This window comes from Xyrauchen texanus, chromosome 1 (genome assembly GCF_025860055.1).
Source record: "Xyrauchen texanus isolate HMW12.3.18 chromosome 1, RBS_HiC_50CHRs, whole genome shotgun sequence".
NCBI classification, from domain to species: Eukaryota; Metazoa; Chordata; class Actinopteri; order Cypriniformes; family Catostomidae; genus Xyrauchen; species Xyrauchen texanus.
Window position 1 is genome coordinate 55807644 of NC_068276.1, and position 25490 is coordinate 55833133.

At 39.0% G+C, this 25490-nt stretch overlaps 1 protein-coding gene across 2 annotated transcripts in view; it reads right to left on the bottom strand.

The window, feature by feature from the left end:
- LOC127647020 (myotubularin-related protein 13-like) overlaps positions 1-25490 on the bottom strand; it is a 146338-nt gene that overhangs the window by 30509 nt on the left and 90339 nt on the right. For both annotated transcript variants that reach the window (XM_052131073.1, XM_052131080.1), the window contains 3 exons: positions 16994-17062; positions 3837-4007; positions 3180-3451 (listed from right to left, as the gene is read on the bottom strand). In XM_052131073.1, the coding sequence (XP_051987033.1) occupies positions 3180-3451; positions 3837-4007; positions 16994-17062 (512 nt within the window). The remainder of the gene's footprint in view (positions 1-3179; positions 3452-3836; positions 4008-16993; positions 17063-25490) is intronic.

Genomic DNA, 25490 nt, shown 5'->3' on the forward strand with positions numbered 1-25490 from the left:
CCCATTAAGACTGTAAAGCATCCCAAAACTTGCACATATTATTATTACTACAAACCTCTACGTCCACATCCCACCACCTTTTTTCGGTTACGGCTGAGTGCTCTCCCCACAAAAGGCCAACTCATTTCATCCTCCTCTTGAAGCAAAGCAAAACTCAGGCTTCTGGAGGAGCTCAGAAGGATGTGGTGTTCAACTGGATGGGACCCTTGAGGGACTCTTGACTACACCATGTCTATACGTCTCTGCCTCATGGGGTGTCAGCACCTTTGTGAAAAACAGCCTCTTGTATGGAACAGAAGAATTGTTTTTTTTTTACTCACTGACAGAATGAACTGAACAATCTTCTGTAAAAGGTACTTGGATTTATTCCGGCTAATTTATAAAATGATTTGTGTTTCATAACTAGCAAAAAAAGCCAGTCATAGGACAATTGTCAGTTCCTGCTGTGCCTCTTTTACGTTCTTAAAGGGATAGTTCACCCAAAAATGAATTTTCTTATCATTCACCCTCATACCATCCCAGGTGTGTATGACTTTCTTTCATCTGCAGAACACAAATTAAGATTTTTAGAAGAATATCTCAGCTCTGTAGGTTTACACAATGCAAGTGAATGGTGACCAGAACTCAGAAGGTCCAAAAAGCAGATAAAGGCAGCAAAACAGTAATCCATATGGTAGTGGTAAAATCCAGTGGTAAAATAAAAAATGTCTGAAGTGATATTATAGCTGTGGGTGAGCAACAGATCAATATTTAAGTCCTTTATCAATGTCAAACCAATGTCCATCTTTGACCAGCCCCAACTAGTAGGTGCTTGAAAAGGACCGGTTTCTCACCCACACATATCATATCGCTTCAGAATATATCGATTTTAAACCCTGGAGTCTTATGGATTACTTTTATAATGCCTTTATGTTACTTTTGGTCCTGATCACCATTCACTTGCATTGTGAGGACCAACAGAGCAGAGATTTTCTTCTAAAATTCTTCATTTGTGCTCTGCAGAAGAAAGAAAGTCATACACATGTGGGATGGCATGAGGGTGAGTAAATGATGAGAGAATAAAATGTTTTGGTTGAACTATCCCTTTAATGGTCCATGCCAAACTGAGCACCAGTGACCTGCAGAAGTATTTAGACCCTTTTAGAATTTTAAGTTTGTCGAATAATATATTTGTTACATCAGTCAAATAAAAAAGTTGAAATAGTGCCACAAATTTTCAAATGATTGAGATCAGGGCTTAAGGCACGGTCACATTTAAATTTTCGTGGGTGAAGAAGGCGTGGGCAGACGTTTAGACTAGCACGAGACCAGCAAAAAACTAATTGCCAAGTGGCTTTTTTTTAATGCTGCACTTTATACTCTGGGTGAGTGAAGTTAAATAGAAACTCACCGCTAGAACGATATCCTTGTCAATTGTGAATATTCAGTGCAGCTGTGTACAAAACACCACCCACACAGAGGGGTCACTGACAAACCAAGCAACTTCCTATTGTTCAATGCGGCAAATTCGCCTGTCAAAGTTCACCGAACTTGAACTTAATGCGAAATCCGCAAGGAGAAATCAGAGATCTTTTATACTGAGATAAGAACCTCAGCGTTTTTACCATAGGACAGAGTGTAATAGTCAACTACATTTACATTTACATTTATGCATTTGGGAGACGCTTTTATCCAAAGTGACTTACAGTGCACTTATTACAGGGACAATCCTCCCAGAGCAACCTGGAGTTAAGTGCCTTGCTCAAGGGCCCAACAGTGGCATCTTGGTGGTGCTGGGGCTTGAACCCCCAACCTTCTGGTCAGTCACCCTGAGCCTTAACCACTGAGCCACCACTGCCTCTCTTATGAAACAGAAATTTTATCGTAGTAAACTTCACATATAGTTAATTCTGGTCTCCTCGCCAGTGCACCACCCAAAGAAGTCTATGGGACCGCCGTGTTATGCATTTTGTTGCTAACCTTGTAGACTCAACTGGAACACTGTACAAATTTCACCCCCTTCCTCATGCACCACCCCAATGATAGTCTGTCCTGTTTAAAGACAGACTTTCGCCCAAACTTTTAACTCTTCTATCCCTCAAAGTTCCAGTCTATCGCCACTTTCCTTTACAATAATGGCATAAAGCCCATAAATAAAATGAAACAAAATGCCCAGTCACACAGCATTATACAGACCATCATACATACTGTAGAAATGTGGAAGGGAAAGTGTAAAAACTGGCACCACACTTCACTTTGAAATATGGCTAAAATGCTCCATTTTGGTCTCATCTGAGGACAAAATGTAATAAATATCGCAACAGGGTCAATATTAAACTATCTGGCGAACTCCAGACCTGATTTTATATGGTTTCTTTGGAACAATAGCTTTGTTTGTGGCACCCTCCCATATGGGCCAATGTAAAGTAGAGCTCTTGTTATGCTTGACTGGTGTACCTATAATCCGTTCTTAGGTACTGTTCTCCTTTCTCTCTCTGTATCTACTTTATACGTGATAACTGGCCTCTCTGTGGGTTCTCCTCAACTGCACAGAGAAATTTAAATGTATGACCTTTATAGGTCAGTGTCTGGGTGGTTGGATGTAGTTCCAACTTCCTGATAATTGAACCAACTGTGCCTACTGAAGCATCCAAACACTGTAGAGACACAACCTGAATAATGATCTATTAACTTTGGGGATTTTATGTGAAGAAAATGTGGAAGATATTTAAATGATTTGCAGGTAGAGGTTGATTGTAAGGCAAATGTTTCCTTTTGAGGACAACTTTTTTGTGCAAACAAGGGCCGAGTACTGCGAACAGCATATTTGACTTTTTGTATATGTTCTAACATAAAAAGTCATTTTTCACTAATTCATATAGAGTTTCAGAGATAACAGAACTTCAATGTAGAGTTTGTTGTTCTGTGCTATGAGATAGCTGGTTAAGTATCTGAATATTTCCATACAGAACTTTACAAGATAAACGTCAATAGCTTCTTTTCCATCATCGGGCCGAAAGGTCCTGAGCTTAGCATGTAATGGTTCTAGTAGCATTTGCATAACCAGAAGATAACTGTTCTTTTGAAAGAAAACCATGCTGGTGGAATGGCATGTGATGTAGTGACTCACGATTGATCACCTTCGGCCTGAGCGTGAAAAGCAGCTTTAAATGTATGTAATGATAGATGCCCCCTCTTGCCTGTTAGTGAGGATGCTGTTGCTGCCACTCTCCCAGTCACCTGCAGGAGTAGAGCGTAGCAGCTTGTTTTTGCTGGTGTCCAGCGGCACGAGCAGGTAGACCATCAGGCTGGCATAGTGGATAGCCTGGCTGAACACTGTGCTCTCCTCGTTCTTCACAAGCTCCTGCTGTTTCTCTTTACTCAGACCAGGCCAAGCACGTAACTGATCGGCTGCAAGGTCCATAGCGGTCCGTTCCGACTCACTGGGTGCTGTGAGTAGGGTGCCCTGTCCCTAATACACATGGGTCAGAGAAACCAGGGGATGGTTAAATTGCTGGGGAATTTTCAGTATCACACATAAACACAACTGTAGAGATTTGATCCTCATCATACAATGAGTAATAGGATTGCTAAGTTAGATATGTAAGCAATAAGGTACAGGAGGCAATGATACTGTATATTGTGAATATAGACAAGGCTAAAGAGCACTGCACAGTGCCTACGACCCGTTCAACCGTGACACCCCGTCATGGCCAGTGACCAGTGTAGACAGCCTCAAGGCGTTGTGGTGCGCTTCAACGGACGTGCTCGTATGAAAAGTGGATGGAATCTAGGTTACTGACATGTACACTTAAATATTCAGAGAGATTTCTCTTTCTCAAATCTTCCCAAAATACCTTGATTTTGGCAGTGATGGGTTGATTGTCCGAAGGGGCAGTGAGGTACAGAGCTCTGATCTGGTTTTGCACCTCAGAGTAGAAGGAGGCTTCCCAGAACTGCTGATTAGTCCATATGGGATGGTCTTGTACACAGGTGTAGGCGAACTGGTCCACACCAGCGGTTAGTTTCTGCAAGCAAAAAGATGGACCCATGAGCATCACAAGTGAACTTAAATATGGCAGCCTGCTAAGGTAAACAGAGTGCTTGGTAGCACCAACTATATAACAAGTAAAATCAAGTCTCAGTCAGCTCAGGTCCTCACAGCTCATGAAACCAACTGGGTTGTATGGTAGTTTGTAGAGGAGTCCATTAAAAAGCAGGCTGAAAACAGGAAAATAACACACTACCGCAAAAGGTTTTTGGAGCAATCACTCATTTTAATGGTTATAATTTTTTTAACACATACAGTAGGCCTCACAGTGCGAGACGTGGCAAGACTTTGTAAACAGCCTTATTTTGTGCTCTCCAGCGTGAACCAAATCACATGCTAAAGCTATGAGGTTAGGACTCTGCATCGTATTTGACCATACAGATGTAGAATTTGGATTGCATACCATGCATGATGTCTTTGTCACCCTCCATTTGCTTTACAGCTTCCCACTTGGATCAGATTACCATCTCATTTCTTCTTCTCAAAACCTCAGAACATGGATTATGACAGATTGTCTTTGCTATTTGGTTCTCCATCCACTGACCAAACCACAATCACATTGTGAGTGTGACCCAGATGTGCACAATCGACTCAGCACAACAAAGAAAATAAAAAAAGCTGAACACATGGATATAAGCCACAACAACACTGAAAGAATCCATAGCACAATTTATTTTTTTTTATCAAAACACAAAAAAATTAAGTCACATGAAATAACACGAAACAAATGAAAATAAATATGATTTAAAGGTAAACACTGTATTTATATTGTTGATAAAATTATATGTTACAAGAGTTCTGGTAGAAATCCAATCAGGTATGCAATGCATCCAGAGCACTTCAGGACAAATAAGTCCAGCATTTTAATAAATATTAATTTCCTGAAATGGCTAGTTTCCATTGTGCTCTGGCTTTTCTTGTGTTTTGTGGCTTTATTCCATTGCGCTGTGGCTTAATTTAGTTGTGTTGTGGCATATTTCCATTCTGCTGTGCCTTTTCTGTTGTGTTGAGGCTTAATTTTGTTGTTTTTGGCTTTATTCCATTGTGTTGTGGCTTATTACCGTTGGGTTTTTAGCTTTTATTTGCTTTGCACCTCTTGGCCACTGTAGTCTGAACTACAGCATTACAGTCTATTTCACTCTGACATATATGCATTTTTCGTTAAGTGTGGTTCTCGATCACTGGGAAAAGTCCAGCACAGACATTAATGTGAAGTTTTGTTTAGATTAGGTAAATTTATCATTCCCTACTGAGCTTGGAATGTCTAATATGTATTTCAACACCAGCAGACCCAACAACACTGAATTATCCATGTCATCCTGTGCTCCAGATACAAATTCAATTCATATAATTTCTTATCTCTTTTTATAGAGATAACTAAACCTGGCCAGGTTGAATCTTTGAGAGATTGCAGATTTTCTGGGGCTGTCTAGACCCCATTTTGTAAAGACAATAGAAAGATGGAGCCAAATGAAAAAGTGGCAGTTACAAGAAATGTAGCAGGAGAAACAGTGCAGTTGTTTTTGTAGGATGTGGGCCGGGAAAGCAATGGAGGATCTATTTTTTTTTTTTTTTTTTTGTCTTTAACATGCTGTGTGTGCCGTTTGACTAGTAGTAGATGGGGGCGGATATGTGTTTCTGTGAGCAGATTTGCCTGTTCTCCAACAACAGATGTGAGGGGGTCAGTTTGATCTCTTCCAACTGAACAGCCTTGAAGGTAGACGGAGGAGAGAATGGGAGAGCACACACCGATCAGCCACAACATTTAAAACCACCTGCCTAATATTGTGTAGGTCCCCCTCGTGCCACCAAAACAGCACCAACCCACATATCAGAACTACATTCTGAGATGCTATTATCCTCACCACAATTGTACAGAGTGGTTATCTGAGTTACGGTAGTAGACTTTGTCTGGCCATTCTCTGTTGACCTATCTCATCAACAAGACATTTCTGTCCACAGAACTGCCCCTCACTGGATGTTTTTTTTGTTGTTTTTGGCACCATTCAGATTAAATTCTAGAGATTGTTGTGCGTGAAGATCCCAGGAGATCAGCAGTTACAGAAATACTCAAACCAGCCCGTCTGCCACCAACAATCATCTATTTGATTATCTAATCAGCCAATCGTGTGGCAGCAATAGAGTGCATAAAATCATGCAGATATGGGTCAGGAGCTTCAGTTAATGTTCACATCAACCATCAGAATGGGGAAAAATGAGATCTCAGTGATTTGTAGTGGCGTGATCGTTGGTCCAGATGGGCTGGTTTGAGTATTAGAGATTTTGGGGTGAACTATCCCTTTAAGATGCACAATAACTGCTGTGACCACAAAAAGCTGCTGTGGCTCATTCCTGCTGGAGCACCCAGGTGCTCCCTCAGACATCAATTAAATCACTGTCGCCTGTGGGTTGCTTGTAGCTGTTCTCACTGTCTTTACTCCCATTGGTAGGTGTCACCTTGTATCGCTAAATATTTGCATAAATTTGATTCTTCTTAACAGTCTCTGTCACCCTTTAGATGCCCCTTCAAGATGTCTGTTAATGATGGTCAAGCTGTTTTTTGGAATGTGATAGCTGGTTTGTTGTTGGTCTACCAGCTCCAGCTTGGCCAAAATGGTCAACCAGGTAGACCTTGGCCTTACCAGATGGTTGTCCAGCTCATCAAGCATCTACGCCAACTTGAACCAGTTAGAAACTGCGTGAAACCAGACAGAATTTCCAGAAGTAATAAAAAAAACAAAACAAAAACTGATTCAGTCGTTTCAGAGGACAAAACACAGAACTATCCCCTTTGGTCTGTGACCAGCATAGGTTAACACAATAATTTACCAACATTTTGGAACAAATTCCTTCTTACTTAATACTAAGAGACATTCCTTATGCAGAGCCAAGAGTGGATTCATAATAGTCTAATTTCAAGTGAATCAATTCATCAGCATCCTGCCAAGATGTTGGTGACAAATATAAATGCATTGTGTAGTAAAGTAATTGTGTCTACATGACCTAAAAGACATCTAGAATAAAACATTGCATTTACAATTATGATTTATGTCAAACAAAAAAAGCAACAAAGAACATGGGGACAAAATGTTAAATGGTGAAACAAACAGAGCTGTCTTGCCCATCGGTATGCTGGACATGCTGTAATCACAATGCAAAGTAAACAGGGGAAGGTCAAGCTATGGCCAGTTAGAGCCCAAGTGGGGGTTTTATTAGCTTGTAGCTCGACAATAAATTAATGTTACAGCTTGACAACAGCTAACCCTCCAAATGCTTTTTGGCACAAACTATGGCTGAAGGAATGCAAATACTTGGGCGATTTGAATGCTGTCAGATTATATGATACTGTATGATCCCAGTGAGATCTTGGGTAAAAGCCATGGCACACTGTGCGACATTTGGTCAGACTGAACGATACACATCGTAGTCATGACTTTGGTCCCAATCGTCCCAACTGACATCGCTGACTGTGTGTTTTATCTCATCTGGCCATCGTAGGAGCAGTCAATGCCAGAAGTTTGTCGGAGGTTAAGATGCACTGCCAAGTAGGGCTGCCCCTGATAGTCGACCAAACATTAGTCGATGAGAAGAGTCTTGATTGACCTAGTTTTTATTGGTCGGAGGGGGAAAAAAAAACTCTTCAGGAAACCAACGAAAACTGGTATTACCACTGGTTGGACACTAGGTGGCACTATGGGTAATTTTTGTTAAGCAGGGTTAGGGTTATGCCAACACAACAAAGCAAGACACCTTCATTTCAAACTTTGAACTTTATTTTTTATTTATTTTAACAAAGTTCAAATGAAACTGGAAAAAAATATGTTAATTTAAAATGTGTTGTTCAACTATTTGAAAGATGGCTTTACAACAGTTGTCAACATCTCTCTGGCAAAGAATCTACTTCAGCTGCGCATTCTCTACCGGTTGGGTATTTCCTTGTCCGGGAAAATACATCATGTGTGTGAATAATATAATAATATAATATATATATCGCAATATCCAATTACATGGGCGGGATTGGTGAATATTCTTGCTTTAGTGATTTTGCATTGAAAATGTAATTAATTTATTAAACTTTTTTTAAACTTAAATCAAATACATTTCTAAATTGCACTCCAAACTAAACAAAACAAAAAAAAAATAAATAAATAAATAAATAAATAAATAATAAAGCGATAAAAGAATAATATATACCTTTCCATTTACCGTCATTACTTACAAAAATTACCTACATAAATGAAGACATAAAACAATTCTAAATGTTTTTAGGTGCAAATTATGCATACAAACTAGTATGGTCAAAATACCGGTACTCTGACACACGACTGCTTTCATATGCTCACACACTTTTTTGAGGTTGTGCCATTACTCCTTTTTACACTGAAATACACAATTAATCAAATTAAAAATGTAAAATGACCTTGTGTGTTTATTACACCGCGAAAGGCAACAATCTTAGTTTGAGAAAATGTGAAGCTGACTGTTCATACACTGGAAAATCCACAGACATTGAGAATCATTCGCATTGTATGAGATGACAAACCAGAGCACTCATCCACTGTGAAGCGCACAGCACATATAAACTATATATTTATATAATTAAATCACAGCATTTACGCTTTAATGATCACACTGGGTCATGTAGCGTACTGTTTATATGTACAAGAGACAAGCACATTTCAAAATAAAAGCCAGATGCCTGATTTTGAAGAAAGTAGTAATATTAATAATAAATAATTATTCATAATTCATAATAAAAATGTATCAATATATCAAAAGCAAGAGTGCTGTTGTACTGAATAGAAGTTTGTTAAACATGCAAAGATGTGATGAAAAGTGCTTGTTCTGCATGCACTTGTAAAAAGTTTAATAAGTAATTTGATTAGACCCCATTTTTATGATGAAATTAAATTAAATTAAACTTTAAACATGGAATTCTGAAGAAATAATAATAATAATAATAATTAGGGCCCTACTAACAAACACGTACTAAACACTTAAGCAATGCATACTTAATTGAGAAATACTTGAAGGAAACATGCATTTATTAAAATTTTTATTTACATTAAAACTGAACTTTAAATAGGCTAAAGGAGTGTGTTCAATAGCACATTACCATGTTTTTGCTCTGGTGTTGAAATTGTTATCGAGAGCCATGATATTTTGCTTGAATCGGCTACAGAAATTTTGGTATTGTGACGAAACTAATGCAAATTATAACGTATAACTTCTCAAACAAGTACTTGACAAGTGAATGAGCAGAGAAGGGGAACATGTGCCTGTTAAACACTCCCAGCTTATCAACATCTCCGGACAGACTAAACATAGGTACAGGACATTATTCACTCAAATTATTATACAAGCATTATCATACAAGCAAACTACAGGTGTGCACCACTGCTGCTCAGCTAAACAACAGTTCAGGACTCCCACCTACTGAGATAATCCACAACCTTCCCACACATAAGTCCACAGTATAGAAACAATGACATCTGACGATCTCATTAAAGAGTGCAGCAATGTTTTGAGATTGAATATTGACTAAAATGCAAACAGACCACAGACCGACACGCTCACCCAGAGGGAGTGAACAGAGCATGTTGAGTATGTTCCCAAGTGTAATGGCATGCAGACCTTGACTACAGTACAGCATAGCCCTCTGGGAAAGACGACAATGTGCTGGAGTAGTGCCACACTGACCCAACTAACCCAGGTGAAAGTGCAAAACACGTGTGAATGTATTCTCACAGTCTCACAAAAACACACAGAAAATGGGAGATGTACTGTATGGGCCATCATATCATACTTTGTGGCATAAACAAACAAACTTCATTTTCGAATATATGCTTCATACTAAATCTAAATAATGGAATAAGAATCGATCAGGGCCGATTCGTCTCATCCATGCTACATCAGGTAAAGCCATTTAAAACGACAGACTCTAACAGCTAGCACTTGAATGTAAATTGAAGAGTTTTTGTCCTAACCAGCTGCAACCGCGGCAAGCAACAGGATATGGTGCGCAAAAGTGCCCACCCACTTTTTCAGCCATCTTGTTTCCGGAAGTATTTTTTCCATTTCAAAAATTCCTTCATAAAAGAGTTTGAAGCCATCAACCAAACAAATCAGCTCCGAGGTGCAACATTACAAACTTTGATTTGAAGCAAAAAAGTATTTGAAAATGGACAAAAAAACCCCCAAGACTGTGTACTTAACGAGGGATGAACTACAACCCCATGAAGCATTCAAATTACATATTGAATAAAAAATTATGAAAATATATAAAACTAGTAATTGAAGGTCTGTTCACCCTAAACCAGATTTTTTTTTCAGTACGAATGTTTTTTACAAACTCGCTGTGAATAAACCTTCCGTCAGAGGTTTGTCTCGCAAAATAGTCACGGATTTGGTGTGAACATGCCTTTAAAGATCTTGATTATAAGAAAAGAATCAATATAGTTGCTGCAGTGCTACTGATTGGTGGATTTTCCTCCTCAGGATTACAATTGGTGTAATTCTTAACCAACAATTCCACTGTTAAACACGACTTTAAAAAAGTTGAAATAACGCTAACTGATGAATTTTTACAGAAGCATACCATCGATTAACAACCTCAAAGTAGGGCTGTTTTTATTTTAAAAAAAACCTATTCCCTGTAGATGAATCTGATTCTTAATTCTGAAGCGAAGTCTGTTCTATATTCACTAATGAATGCATTTCATTAAATGCAGTGTTGTGAAGGGTGGCCCCGCCCACACTGAAATCTCATTGGTCCATGCTGAAATCTCAAATTCCTCTCCACACAGCTGTATTAAACATCAAATATGTTCTGACTGGATGTGATTGTGATGCATTTTGCAATATTTTAACAGACAAACAAATTCACGGACAGACTTCATAACAATTTGTGGTTTACGCACGCACGCACCCACAAAGACAAAGATCCCCCATTTAGCCTTAACAGACTGTAGGGGCAAGTGCTGTTAGCAAGCACCTATGAAGGCCAGAACGGTACTCGAGAGGGTGGGTGGTCAGCACCACGCCCGACCGCCTTTGTCTCCCCAGTGGTGATGTTTTTACACACCGCACCAGGTACTCATTTTAGGCTGAGTCGACCTAGGGGAGGCCCGGGACCGGTTCAGATAATCATCACTGGTGTTGGACATGAGCAGGAATCAAACTCGGGTCGCCAGGTTCGTAGCGCAGCGCGCTAACTGCTACACTACCGCTCCCGTCTACACTACCGCTCACGCACGCACGCACGCACCCCACACACACACACACACACACACACACGTAAATGGCCTGTAAGTGTCGACTATAACATTCCATGAGCAGGGACAAGCTGATAAGTGATGATCTGTGATTGAAAGCCCCGAATGTCAGCTGACCTGCTTTCATAGAGATCATTAAACAGCCTGTAGGCTAAGTAATTCTCAGAAGACCTGTGTGCTTGTAATGAGAATGAATCAAAGCACAAAGGCTCTGCAAAATTAATGAGATGCATACCGATTACATGTGAGAAACCTTTTGACCTGCTTTGGCAAAACTAACCAGCCTGCATATTTATGGTGTGTGTGTGTGTGTGTGTGTGTGTGTGTGTGTGTGTGTGTGTGTTTGTGCACATGATTTCTCTCAAGGTACATAATAATGTACCAGGAGTCACTTAAAAAAATCAGTTGCCAAGTTATACACTGTTTTTCGTCCTACATTTGAGGTGACTTTAAGGGCATCCACATCATTAAAACATTTCTTTAATGTTTTAAGCACAAACATTAAGCGAGTAGAAGATTGTTCAAGTTATGTAAAATCCCCCTATAATCAATGTCGAAATGCATGGCTAGGTTCTAAATAACAACAAAGCGGAGATCAGTGCAATGCAGTGCAGACTGCTGTGTTCTGCTTTGTAGGTAAATGGAAAGGGAGCAGATCTTTGAGGGAAAAACTTTGATTTAAAATTGTTTAAATGCAAGTATAATTAAGAGTAACTGTGCACCAGATTTTAGTGCTTTTTCTTCGTTTACTATTTTTGACCTTAATTAGGTCAAAAATAGAAATCAGAGACTCTCCCCTCGAAATGGAATGGTCATGAAGTTGATACGGCAGTCTGCGATCAGTTGTGTAGTATGATTATTAAAATGAAATTACATTAAAAAGTAGCTCTCATGTACAAGTTGCTAGAACCGCAAACTAGCAAATGATTCCTTTTGACTAAAATGAAAGCATGTTTTGCCCATTCTTTACTGCTAATAGAAACTCTATTAGCCAAAATGCTTGCATCCTCTTTTAAGATTCATTCTTTAAATTAATATTATTACTAATTATTATTATTAACATTACTATTATATCTCCATACCCAACAGTAATATATAAGGCTAATAGTAATATATTTTATAGCAGAATATCTACACAGTCTCAAGTGTCTATTTTAATGGAAGCCTAATAATTTTTTCAAGCCTTTTATTTAGAATAAAGAATGTGTGTTACCAGCAGAGGTGACAGTGTGCTGCTTCCAAACATGGAGAAATGCTCCCATCTCCTCCTAGCTCCACACAACCACAAAGTCATGGGGTTACTTTAGATTTGTTTACATACTTGTTATGGCCAAACATATTTGGAATTCAGGAAATAAGCAACTAAGGTAAATGCGTAGCACTTTAAAAATAATCCAGTCTGCGCATGTTAATGACGCGCACAAACCGAACTCAGAGATATATCATGAAAATTAAGAATTTGCAATTTTACCTGGCTTTAAACTTCTGTTTACTAGCTCACTAATATTGCAGACAATTATGCTTAACCGTCAGAGGCAGAAATCGTGATCGCTATTAAAATACGATTAATTGTGCAGACCTAGTTTGGGTTTATATTTAGTTTGGATTGAGTCTTCTGTGCTCATTATTGTGTGGAAATGCAGAGGTTTTCTAATGGCAAAAGCTGAGGGATTGAGCTCTACCGAGCCGGAGTGGCAGTGGCGTAGTGGGCTAAAGCGCATAACTGTTAATCAGAACGTCGCTGGTTTGATCCCCACGGCCACCACCATTGGCACTTAACTCCAGGTTGCTCCGGGGGGATTGTCCCTGTAATAAGTGCACTGTAAGTCGCTTTGGATAAAAGCGTCTGCCACATGCATAACTGTAAATGTAAATGCAGTAATGTCCATACTTGCTTGGTCATCCTCAAGTAGAATAGCAGGAGAGAAACAAACAGATAGAACAGCAGTCAAGCCTTCATCTGCTAACAAAACTACCTCAATAACATGCTGTACGGTTGAGTATAATGCTACTGGAAGTGTAGAGGAGGGTAATGTGGAGCACTGACTCACAGACAAGGATTTAATTATGGTGAGACATAGGGATCATTTGAGGACAGCCCTGAATGCACAGCAGAACCATTCAAGGTGGTTTCTTACAATTCATTTCAGGAAATCTGTGAAATATATCAATAGAGCTGACCTGCAAAAAAATCAAACGAGGTATCACTTATCTCTCCCGCCAAATGAACTGTTTATTGCGATCACCTAGGGCTTTGTAAACCTGTCTGTAAGCTCTTTTTGTGTAAAGCTTTAATTAGGCTTTGCTCAGGGGACAACTGAAAAACAGGAAATTCAAGGGCTGGAGCAATAGCTTTCAGATGTCTTAATGCAAGACTTGAACTTGAACGGAATCTCATGCTCTTGGGAATGATTTGAGTGGCAGGTGGATCTCGTCGATGAAAAGGAAGAACGATAACTAAAAAACATTCCTGATTACGCATCCCTATAACTCATTAGCGGTGCTTGCTAAAGACTGATTTATATTTCTGCATCGAACTTACGGCGTAGGCTATGCATAGCTACAGCTGTTACGGTGTAGCCGTCACTGTAGCCTGGCATGCCCCTTTTAAAATCTAAAATCAGATCTAAATCTGATACTGTGTGTTAATCAGGGTCATTACTTTTAAGCTAAAAAAATGACATAGAACCATTAAACTAATATCAATATATATTGTACATTGTGGCAGGGTGAGCAACAGGCAGAAAGAAATGCTCTGCGTGTATTTGGCAGGGGTGATGAGGCCAAACACAAATCAGGTGTGCCTCTTTCCCCCCTGCTGCCCAAATGGGGCTTATTAATTATGCGCCTCTTCTCTTCTCCTGCCAAACTCCCATCATGAGCCTGGCAGAAGGACAGCACTCAGAGGCGGGGCAATAATGATGAGAGGGAGGGTCGGGTCGTTCCGCCACAATATATGTACACACAAGCATAATAATCAATCACATGTAGACATCACTTGCTTATAACATGCATTGAGAATGGCACCGGAGGAGTATTTCAGATTTCAGCTTTTAAATAGGAAGTGAATTAAACTACTGTTAACTAGCCCAATACAGACACTTTCAGGTCTTCCTCCAAAATAAAAGCCAGAGGGTTTTAAAGTTAAAGGTGCACAACTGAAATATATTACTGCTGTTTAAAGTCAATAATAATAATAATGTATTATTATTGTAATTATTATTTCTTTACAAATTTTAACAATAATTATTATGGGTGCCAGAATGTGAACAATAAAGAGATCTGAATCTTTTTAACAGATACAAGTTGAAAATTTGGCAAAAAAAAAAAAATGGCTTCTTTTCCCTTGAACTACTGCTAACTTTGCTGCTACATTATCCAGTAGACTAGTTAACGATAAAGATTTTCTTAATAGGCAATATTGAAATAATGTTTAGTTTGAGCATTGTGTTTCTTTGCATATAAAAGAGTACCCTCAATTAGTATCACAGAGTATTCTAAACTGATACGACAACACTGGTATTGGATCGGGATCGGTATTGGCCAATACTGAGATTCCAGGTATCAGATCGAAAGAGAAATGCGGTATCAGTGCATTCCTAACACCTACATGACACTTCAAATCATGGGGTGAGTTAAGGAGAGGTGTGTTATTACTTTTCTTAGCAAACAAACTTCGAATTGTGGACTGGTGGATGATAAAATGTGCAAAAAAACTCCCTTAGACTTATATTGAAGAAAGCACCCAAGCTTGGGATCAGAATATTATTGAGACTTGGGGTGGGCTCTTTTAATTGACAACCTCAAAGAACACCCTAGTTAGCAAACAGCAACTAATGGTGCCAGCTCAGAAATGTCCTAAAGCTCTGACTTGACCATTGTGATGTCATGTAAAACGAAACAAAAATGGCAGTGGCCTCAACAGTTAAAGGTTTTTATCTTTTTTTTTTTGAACGTCTGCAGGGTTCTGGTCTAATGTCTTATTGTTGTTGGGGACTGTTGGTGTACTTTTGATGTCTGTCTTTAGGTCATTTTTTTCTGAGAGTTGTACCAAGATAAATTCCAATCAACTTGTTGACATGGCAATAAATTATTATTATTATTAAAGGTAGTTTACATATACGGTATTTCTGCTTGATATAAAATTGTGATTAAATATTTTGCTGTTATCAACAGCAAAATGGACACATGGATCCATTTTGGCATAATTAGTGTTGCCATAGAAACAAATAAATGACTAGCTCAGAGGGCGTAAACAATTCAAGTGAATGCACCATAACAATATCTTACAACGCCTTAGCAACTGCACTGCAATGCCCTGGCAACCACCCACAACTCCTTTAGCCTCGTGCCGGCAATTTTTGCACTGGTAAGCGCCACTCACATATTCCAGCAAGAAAAACATAGTACTGTGTCTACGACTGTGATCGTAGAATCCCAAACTGTTGCTTTTGAAGGACACTGCAATACAAAAGGAATTTAAACCCATTCCTGGATGGGACAAGCAATCTTATCTCTACATGTTTAGGTTATTTTGACCATGCAAATGTAGTCCAAATGTAGTGTTAGGGGTTTAAGACTGGGCTTGAGCAAGTGCTATTGTCGTGGCAAATAGATGTGAGGATTACCAACATATCATCTTATGACTACATCACATGTCCCCTGTGCACAGAGTGAGTCACTGTGGATAAATAGCACAGAGACAGAGCACATACAATTTAAAAGCAACAGAGTCAGTTGTGTCTATCCCTATGACAACAAATATCTGGGTATGTGATGAATTTGTGTTAGAAGCTGCATCCCCACAACTTGCCAGATCCCTTCAGCCCTTTGGGGTTTTTTTGCAGGCAAAACATTTTTTACATTTAAACTGAACTAGGTTATAATACTGCTCATGCCTATCTGCTTTTACAGTCTGTGATGGGCACATCGAATGAGCATTGCACATAGCCTTACACGGACATGAGCAATGTTGCATTGCAACGCCTGGAGGCTGTCTACACTGGACATGCCATAAAAATAAATACAAAAAAAAAAAACATTCTAAACAGTTTAATTGTCTTGTTAGCAGGAGTAGTGCCAGCGTGTGGAGTGCAAAATAGAACAGGGCATCCTTTTACAGTCAGGCTGACAAGGCGTGGCATGACGGACGCATCCAGTGTAAACAGCATCATTGATTATAATGGTTGTGATTTGCTTTATCATGCCACGCCTCTCGCATCTGGTGTAGACAAGGTGTCAGTCTTAAATAAATGGATCAGATGGAGAGAGGTGTAAAAACGAACCTCCTTCCAGCATTAACGAACACTGGTGCCACTGTCGTTGGGCCGTGATTAAAAGCTAGTAACTGGAGATGCAAGTCTGCCTGCAGTCGACCTGGCTTTAAAGACCAAGTGAAATCAAATTGACAGTTTTGTGGCTGTGACAGTGACAGTTTAGTCCATGTGTTTTTGAGGTCACCTAGAAGCTAGAGTACTTCTATAATTTGGCAAAATTTTATTTTAGCAGAGATAAGCATTTAAATTGTCTCTTCAAGGAAAACGGACCAAAAAGATGGAAAACATGAAATCATGACACTACTTTTTGTTACAATCAAATACTCCTCTTCCTGTTTCAATAGAAAATACATAATCATAGGGCAGAAAACTGTGCTTGTCGAGATTTCATGGGGCATTTCACACTTACTTACCCTGTAAAAAGCTGTCGTCAGGGGCAGTAATGCTGCTGCCACAGTATATTCCTCTGAGCTGGAGCAGTCCTGCGAGTAAACAGAGACAGGGAGATGTTAAATGATATCACTGAAATATACAAATTAGAGCCGGTGATTAAAAGAGCTTTGGCCAATTGTGCACGATGACATCACTTGCCATTTTTATACATTTTATAACAGTTGATAGCAAGTACTTACAAAACGTCATAATGTTGGTACGTAGCATGTCCGTACATCATATATTTCCTATAACAAATGTGGGTTATCACTATTCCCATAACACATTGATAATGAACACATTTTTAGGGGTAAACAAAAAACATTCCTCGTTAAAAAACAGCATCTATCTCCATCTGTTTTTGATAACATCCTGGCAAGAGCATTCAGCATAAAACCAACAGTAAATCGTAATGCATAAGCTTTTAATACGCTATATAATCTTGACACAATTGACAGACTTCCAATTTTCAATGTATAAGTATTTTCATATTTTGCATTCCAAACCGACATGATCGAGTCATATTTAAAATGGACATTAAATCAAAGCTTCAGTTGTTGAATAAAAAAATTTAATAAAAAAAATCAGCTGCTTTTGGAGTGGTGTATTAAATTTCAATAGAAACTTGTTCTTTGATATAGTCAAAGCCAGATGACTGTTACTTTAATGAAAGAATAGCTATCGGTTTTTAGCACAATAAAAAAACGATTCATGATTTGCTGTTCATGAAAGCAGTGGAAAGGATAGAGAGGTTCAGAAATAAGCACCTGTAGAAAAAATAAATAAATCTGTACATTTACAGATGCACGCCTACAACAAGATTTAAATATTTTCTGAAGAAACTGTAAATACCATGATGTGTGGACACAGGAGAGTGTTTTTTTCTTCTTCTTGAGCAATAAATATACTTTTTATAAACTACACTATTTTGGTCACCCCTTTCTGATTAGTGAGTTTGGCTATTTCAGTCATTTTTGTGAGGACATACAGTAACTTAATGCTATACGGCATACAATTGCATTCAAGAAAATGGTGCGTTTTCAACCAGGATTGCATTATAATTATAATTCATAAACCAGACAGAATCTCTGTTCTCTATCCTGGCATAAAAATCGGAATGTAAGGAGAGCGGCAAATGCAAAACATCAGTTCCTGCACAAACCTTGAATCAATGCCAGACCCCCCATGGATGGTATTTCTCTCTTAGTTCTTTACATTTACTCTGGCAGCTGTGGCAGAACATTCGGGTGTTGAATGGAACCAACTGCTTCATTGGCCAGAGGGAAAGCGAAACATCCCTTCATTCAAAGCCTTTGTAAACAATTAATTCATTGGAAATGTATTTTGACAACAGCAACAGAGATCGGGGACTAAAATACGTTAAAAGAATGAAAACCGAAAATCGAAAACGAACAAAATCTTTGGCAGAACGTAACCGAAAACGGGAACAAAGGAACAAATTGTTCCGGAGTGGAAACTGTTTTTTTAAATGCTTCATCCACAATGGGAAATTAGGCAAAGAAATTTGTGATGCAGCAGTTTCCTTCAGGATGAAAGCACGTTTCATTTTTTGCAAAGTACTCTCATTTAAAAAAGAACATTATTAACCGTTCTTTTATTTTGTTCTATCTGGTAACCAGGTAATCTGGTAATCTGGTAATCTATCTGGAGTGGTGGTGGTGTAGTGGTCTAAGCACATAACTGGTAATCTGGTAATCAGTAGGACACTGGTTCGAGCCCCACAGCCACCACCATTGTGTCCTTGAGTAAGGCACTTAACTCCAGGTTGCTCCGGGGGGATTGTCCCTGTAATAAGGGCTCTGTAAGTCGCTTTGGATAAAAGCGTCTGCCAAATGCATAAATGTAAATGTAAATGTAAATGGTAACCATTTGGAAAGGAGAGTGGAACTTCTCATGCAGCATTTCACTTATACAGAACCAAAGCCTAAGACACCATTCTTTTGCTGCCTTAAAAGCACTTTTATTTCTTAAAAAAATAACACTAAAATCCTTCAAAAATAGTGCAGATCTTCTGGTTATTACACATTTAACTCATGTCATTATGTAGAAAAGTCAAGTGTATAATACTGACATAAGCAGACAGATACAGTTTGCACTCTGCCTTGTATTCCCGCCAATGGTGTGAATTAATGTGTCATCGAAAGGCCATTACTACCGATCAACAGCTGCTCTATAGTGTCAACTATCTGCTGCTGCACAGCACGTATGCAACTTTATTCAGTCATAGAGGAATGAAAAGGGATGTTGAGTACCTGTGACTCACCACAATACAGTACGTGCCTCCTCACAAGTGTGAGCAGATTGAATGCTTTCTATGAGTGCACATGGACTGCGACACGTTGTTCTCTATAGCTCATATTATATGACTCCTCCGTGTCCTGTCTGACTCATATGTCTGCACTCGCACATAGCTCGCGGTCAGGCAGGAAGAGGTAATGTCAACTTCCAATAAAACAAAAGCTCTATTTTCAGTACTCTCTAGGAATGGCATTAACACAACATGTTGTGAATGACAATATTTAAATTGTGAAGTTGCTTTTCTAAAGAACAGAAGAGGTCAACAAAATTGGGTATCAGCAAGCATCACTATTATTTTCTTGCTTAAACCCTTCAAGCCACGGATTTCAAACTGGGGCGCAAGATCATGTCAGGGGAGGTGCAGAGAATGATGATAAATTTAAGTAAAAAAAGAAGTACCTACAATAAAAATGTATTGTGAAGATAAATGTAAATAAATAGCTTAACTGACCATATTCAAGCTTAATAGACAGTAGCTCTATAGCCTGTATATAATACTGTTAAATGTCAAGAGCACCTGCATTTCATGCTAGAAAGCATTCATGTAGTGGTTGGGTGAGCTTGAAAAAGATACGTGAACAAATGAAATAATACATAAACCGTAAACTAAGAACATCTGTTGTGACCCACATCTTCTAAGCTGCACAAGTTTCTAGGACACATAAAAGGTTTTCCAGAACTCATGTGGCACATATGTAGAAAACATGAAAATACTTGGAACGAACTCACGTCATGCCCATTATTACGAGTTCGGCATTATATTGGCTCGACACATTTTCATGTGTTTGTGACAAGTGTAGTTTTACATAGAGATGGAGACTGGCTCATGTGATGCGAGTTTATCACAAATAGTGTATAGGCTAAAAACCGTTAATTCATTACATTGTCATAAGGTCAAATATTTATTTTCAATTAAAAAAAAACTATGCAAAATGTGGTTTCATATTTTAAAATAAATATTCACAACCGTTAATCATGTTCCAATGCATTGCCGAATGTCTGTCAGACTGAATTTAAGATCATTATTGGTGAATTGCTCAAACACATGAAATATTATGAATTTTGATCAAATAAAATTACAAGAAAATACCGGATAAAACTTCAAATTAGTGGCCAGAGTAATTAGTGGCCATTTAAAATTAGTGGCCATTAGTGGCTACAGTGTACTGCAATTTTTAGTGGAAGAAAGATATTGCTTTTGCACTTATTTATTACTTAGTTGGCTATTGTTTATGCATACATATAACATTATTTTTTTGTATATAAATCTACACAAAAAGAGGCAGCATTTACCGTTTAAGACAAGGGTCTTCAACAGGGGGTCCGCAAATTATTGTTGATCCACCATTGGCACAAAAATCACACACGTGCGAGCAATAAGTAGAGTTAAGTGTATGAATTTTAATTAATTAACATGTCGAAGTTCCTCGCACCTGCATGCCGAGTCTTTCTCTTCCTCTTACAACAGCATCCTGTTGTATTTAGTTATGAACTGATTGGATTGCTAAACACTATTACAGTTTTCTTGATTGCTTAAACACTATAACCAGGCTTTTGAACAAAAATTTCAACATCATAATGCTATTTCTCAAAAAGCACACCCATTTCCCCAAAACTATAAACACTATTCGCCTGTTTTGACTCGTGAGTCAGATTTGTTGAACTGTCACTGCAAAACTCAACACACAAATCCGATCATGTCTCATTGCTTACACCATGTGGTCATTTATGGGACTTTTCCACTGCACAGTACAACTCGACTCAACTCTGCTCACTTTTTGGGGGTTTTCCACTGTGTATAGTACCTGGTACCTGATACTTTTGTTTAGTACCACCTCAGTCGAGGTTCCAAGCAAGCCGAGTCGATACTAAATGTGACGTCAAAAGCCTACAAATCACTGATTGGTCAGAGAGATTCGTCACTACCAGAGTCACTGGATTTCCAACACGCAACATCAACCCACTAGTTTTAAAGTTAGCTATAGCAATAGCAGTATCATTTGTTCACACGACTTTCGAATTGTAAAAAGAAATGGCTGTGCGCAAAACCACGCAGATGTTCCTCTCATTATCGACGAACGAAACGAAAAAGTATTTCAGGAAGTGTCTCAGCTGTTGGCTGCACACGGCTACCACCGGACCTACCAACAGTGTAAAGAAAAGTAAAAAAAAAACTTAAGTGACTACAGAACCATCAAGGACAAGTGGAAGTGGTTCGACCAAATGGACGCTATATAGACCGGCGGGCAATGGGAGGTAGAGTGCCTTGAAATCAGCCATGGCTGGAGTCCACGATGGAGGATGGTTCGTTAACTCTATACTCTGCTTGAAAGCTTCACTTTATTTAGTTGACCAACTTGAGCTCAATAAGCACACAATTACCCAAGTGGAAAGTTGAAAGAGATGTGAAGGAAGAGGTCGAGCACACCTGAGAGGAGGAGGTGGAGGAAGAGTAGGGAGAGGAGGAGGTGGAGGAAGAGGGGGGGAGGTGGAGGAGGAGGAGGATGATGACAAGGAAGAGGAAGGGCAAGGGTAAAGAGACAAGCAGTCTCGGATTAAATTCGTGCCACTCTAGTTGACCATGTCCTTGTCCATGGTATGACTATGACGGATGCTGGTGCAGAATAATTTTGATGTTGTTGTTTGGTGTCTTGTACTGTACAGTACATTAAGGAATACAAAATGTGCAAATGTATACATTTCCTGTGTCTTTTGTTGTGTTCATCATGTGAAAAAAATGTCAGGGGGAGATCCACAAGCAATATAACTTATTACTGTTTTTGTAGTATTCTTTTTAATTTAGCTCACCAGTGTGTAAGACTATGTTGTAGTGTTATTTTGAGGGCTTGTGTGTCATGTCTGAGGGCAAAGTTTGGTTTTTCAGCAAGATTGAATGGTTTTGAGTAGAGAGCTTAATTTTAACCTGAAAATGGATACGTGAGTAGAGTTTCGAGAAAAAGAGGCATAATTACAAGAAATGTGTTTAAGTATTCGAGAAAAACTGTAAAGTGTGACGAAAGTGTGACGAGCTAGTCAGCAGAAGCACAGATAAACCATTCACGCACCCATGCTCATCAGGACCCTCTCAAACACATGACACATCAGGTTCAGAGGGTCACATGAGTAAACGAGTCTGCTTTGTGTTTGTGCTGTGCGATTGAGCGGATGATAGCCTACACTTTATTCACTTAGTGATAGTTCACTTTATTATTAGTTGCATTTTGCTTTCAGAACAATTGCCTACTTGCCTGGTGTAAATAAATAGTTACCGCTGAGATTATCAAGCCGGCATACATGGTCCCTAACATTCCACACACACAAGACGGTGACTCTCAATCAACATAAATAAAGTTGCATTAGCTCAGTCATTTTTTCTCTTTGCAAAGTTGTACTCCTAATGAAATGTTTTTTGAAATGTATGCATAAAATGTATCACTCACATGAGATGAAGACTCCATATTAGTAACTTCATAAAAATGGTTTATTCTGCATGGACATGGTCAGTCTGTTTGTCTCTCTGTCTATCTTTCTCTCTCTCCATGTATCAATCTATCTTTTTTCTTTTTTATTAAGGAGGGAATATGGAAAAGTGATTAACAAGAAAAATAAGTTAAGGGGTCTGCAATAAAGTTGCAGACCCCTGCTGTACATTATTTCATGATTATTTCAAAAGCTTTTCAATATAAATATCATAAAGTATGTCCTGTACATACAATAATATGGTAGCATACCATACATGTTTTTATAGGCATAAAATGCCACATTCAATTTTATACAATATGTAACAGGGGTCCCAGCTCCATCTCTCTACCCACCAAAGGGTCTTTGGTCCAAAAATGGTTGAATACCCCTAGTTTAAGTCTTTGAAAACCACCAGCCTTAAAGTATTAAACTTCGGGATGTCTCTTGCCTTGCACATTTGAGCTACAGACATAAATTATATCTCAAATCATGCAGCTTGAAGAGAAGAGGTTTCCTATTACTTTTCTCTGCAAAATAAAATGCATATTTATTGAACCGATTCACTGTTTCTGGCAACTATGATTCATGTGTTATTTCTCGGTCTATACAGTGTATAGCTTCAGATGCTCCATTTCTCCATGTGGAGAGAAAAACATAGAAATCGAGTTACTTAAATTGCGGTCAATTCATGAAGCTATATGATGTTGTGATAAGTGATTTGGAGAAAATAAATCACCAAGTGGCACTCCCATCTTCATAGTTTGTTAATCCAAAGAGCCTGAGCCAAACAGAAATCCTGTTTTAGTTGCTGTGTACCTGGCCTCATAGGAAGCCGCACTTGTTCAACATGGGAATGATGCACTAGAGAAATTCCCAGCACATTTATTCCTGCAGCTTTCACTGAGCATTATGTTAGTTCATCTAGCCAGAGGCCACAAAGTCAGGTATCACTCACTGAATGCTCTTCTTTTCAAGGAAAATAATTCAGCACAGTGGGACTCCTGTTCTAGTGTTCACAATCAGTGGTGGAAAAGCAACTGTAGACAAACGAAGAAAATAAATTAAATCAGCAGGTGTTCCCATTACACACTCCAGAGTCCTAGTCCCAGAAAAGATGGTCTGAAAGGAACACAGCTTGCCATGCAAAGCATTACCTATCAATCACAGGACTAATTTTGAATGCAATGATAACAAGTTAACCTTAAAGTCAACATGAAACATTCAAGCACTGGTGAAAAGTGTTTACGTTTGCAGTCTATTATGGGGGACTCCTCTCCTCCTGAAACACCACAGGAAGGTTTTAAGTGGCTTTTTGGCATGGAAGTGGAGGTTAAAGTTTAAGTTCACCCTTGAGAGCATCTTAAACTATCCAAATTGAAATGCTTCGTCTTCATATCTATTGTTATTTGATATGATTCCCGCAACTTTTAACCAGAGTTCACACACATTTTTTCATGTTTTTAGAGCTGAGCATAATTGTATAATTGTATAAATGAATAAATCACTAAGAAATTTCCATTCAGGATTTTATTTATTTCAATGATTATTTCCAAGTCTGAAACATTTACATTTTTAGTCATATAGCAGATGCTTTTATCCATAGCGACTTACAAATAAGACACGTCATGAGCAATTTGTCAAACAAAGTTTAACAACAGCTGCAGTATAGGACTGCCAAGTTCTCACAGTGGCTGGAATAGTGAAGATGCCAGCACAGAAGATAGAGACAGACAAGGATTTTTTTTTTTACTTCAAGGGCCGGTTAAGTGCAGGTTAAGTGCAGAAGTAAGTGCAATAAGTGTGGGTTTTTTAAGTGCTCCTGGAACAGATGTGTCTTCAGCAGATTTTTGAATGTTGAGAAGGTAACAGCAGATCGTGTGGAGGTTGGAAGTTCATTCCACCACAGAGGAGCAGAGAAAGTGAACGATTGTGAAATAGACATTGAGCCTCTTTGTGATGGGACCACCAGGTGTTGCTCGTTCATAGACCACAGAGAGCACGGTTCCATTGGCTGTCCTAAAAGCCAGAGTCAAAGCCTTGAATTTGATGGGGGCAGCTACAGGTAGCCAGTGGAGTGAAATCAAGAGTGGGGTGGCATGAGACCTTTTTGGCTGATTGAAGACCAGACGTGCTGCTGCATTCTGGACCATCTGCAGTGGATTCATTGTGTTAGCCGGAAGGCCAGCCAACAGAGCATTGCAGTAGTCCAGTCTTGAAATGACCAGAGCTGGGACCAGGAGCTGTGTAGCATATTCAGAGAGGAAAGGTCTGACTTTTCTGATGTTGTAAAGCATGAATCTGCAAGACCGAGAGGTGTGCAGTGAAATTAAGCTGGTCATCTGCCACCACTCCCAGAATCCAGGCTGTTCTGGTTGGTGTTCGTGCTCTGTGCCTGCTAAACATTCTGCGTAAAGACGCAATGCAGCATAAAAGCCAGTCTAAATGAAGCCTGCTCTAACCCACCTCAGAGCAGCCTTAAATTTAAACATTAATCTCATATTATGTATGCAATTGTAATTTCTGCATAAAAACCTTTATACCTGCTCTGAGCAGCTTTAAACAGTCTGTGTAAATGCATCGAAATACCAGTTTAAATGCAGCTTCTATGCCACCATGGCCATGTAAAGATGGCTTAATAGCCTGCATGGCTTTTGCATGACACAAATTTTGTCATCAGCACAGTCTACACCCTAGTTT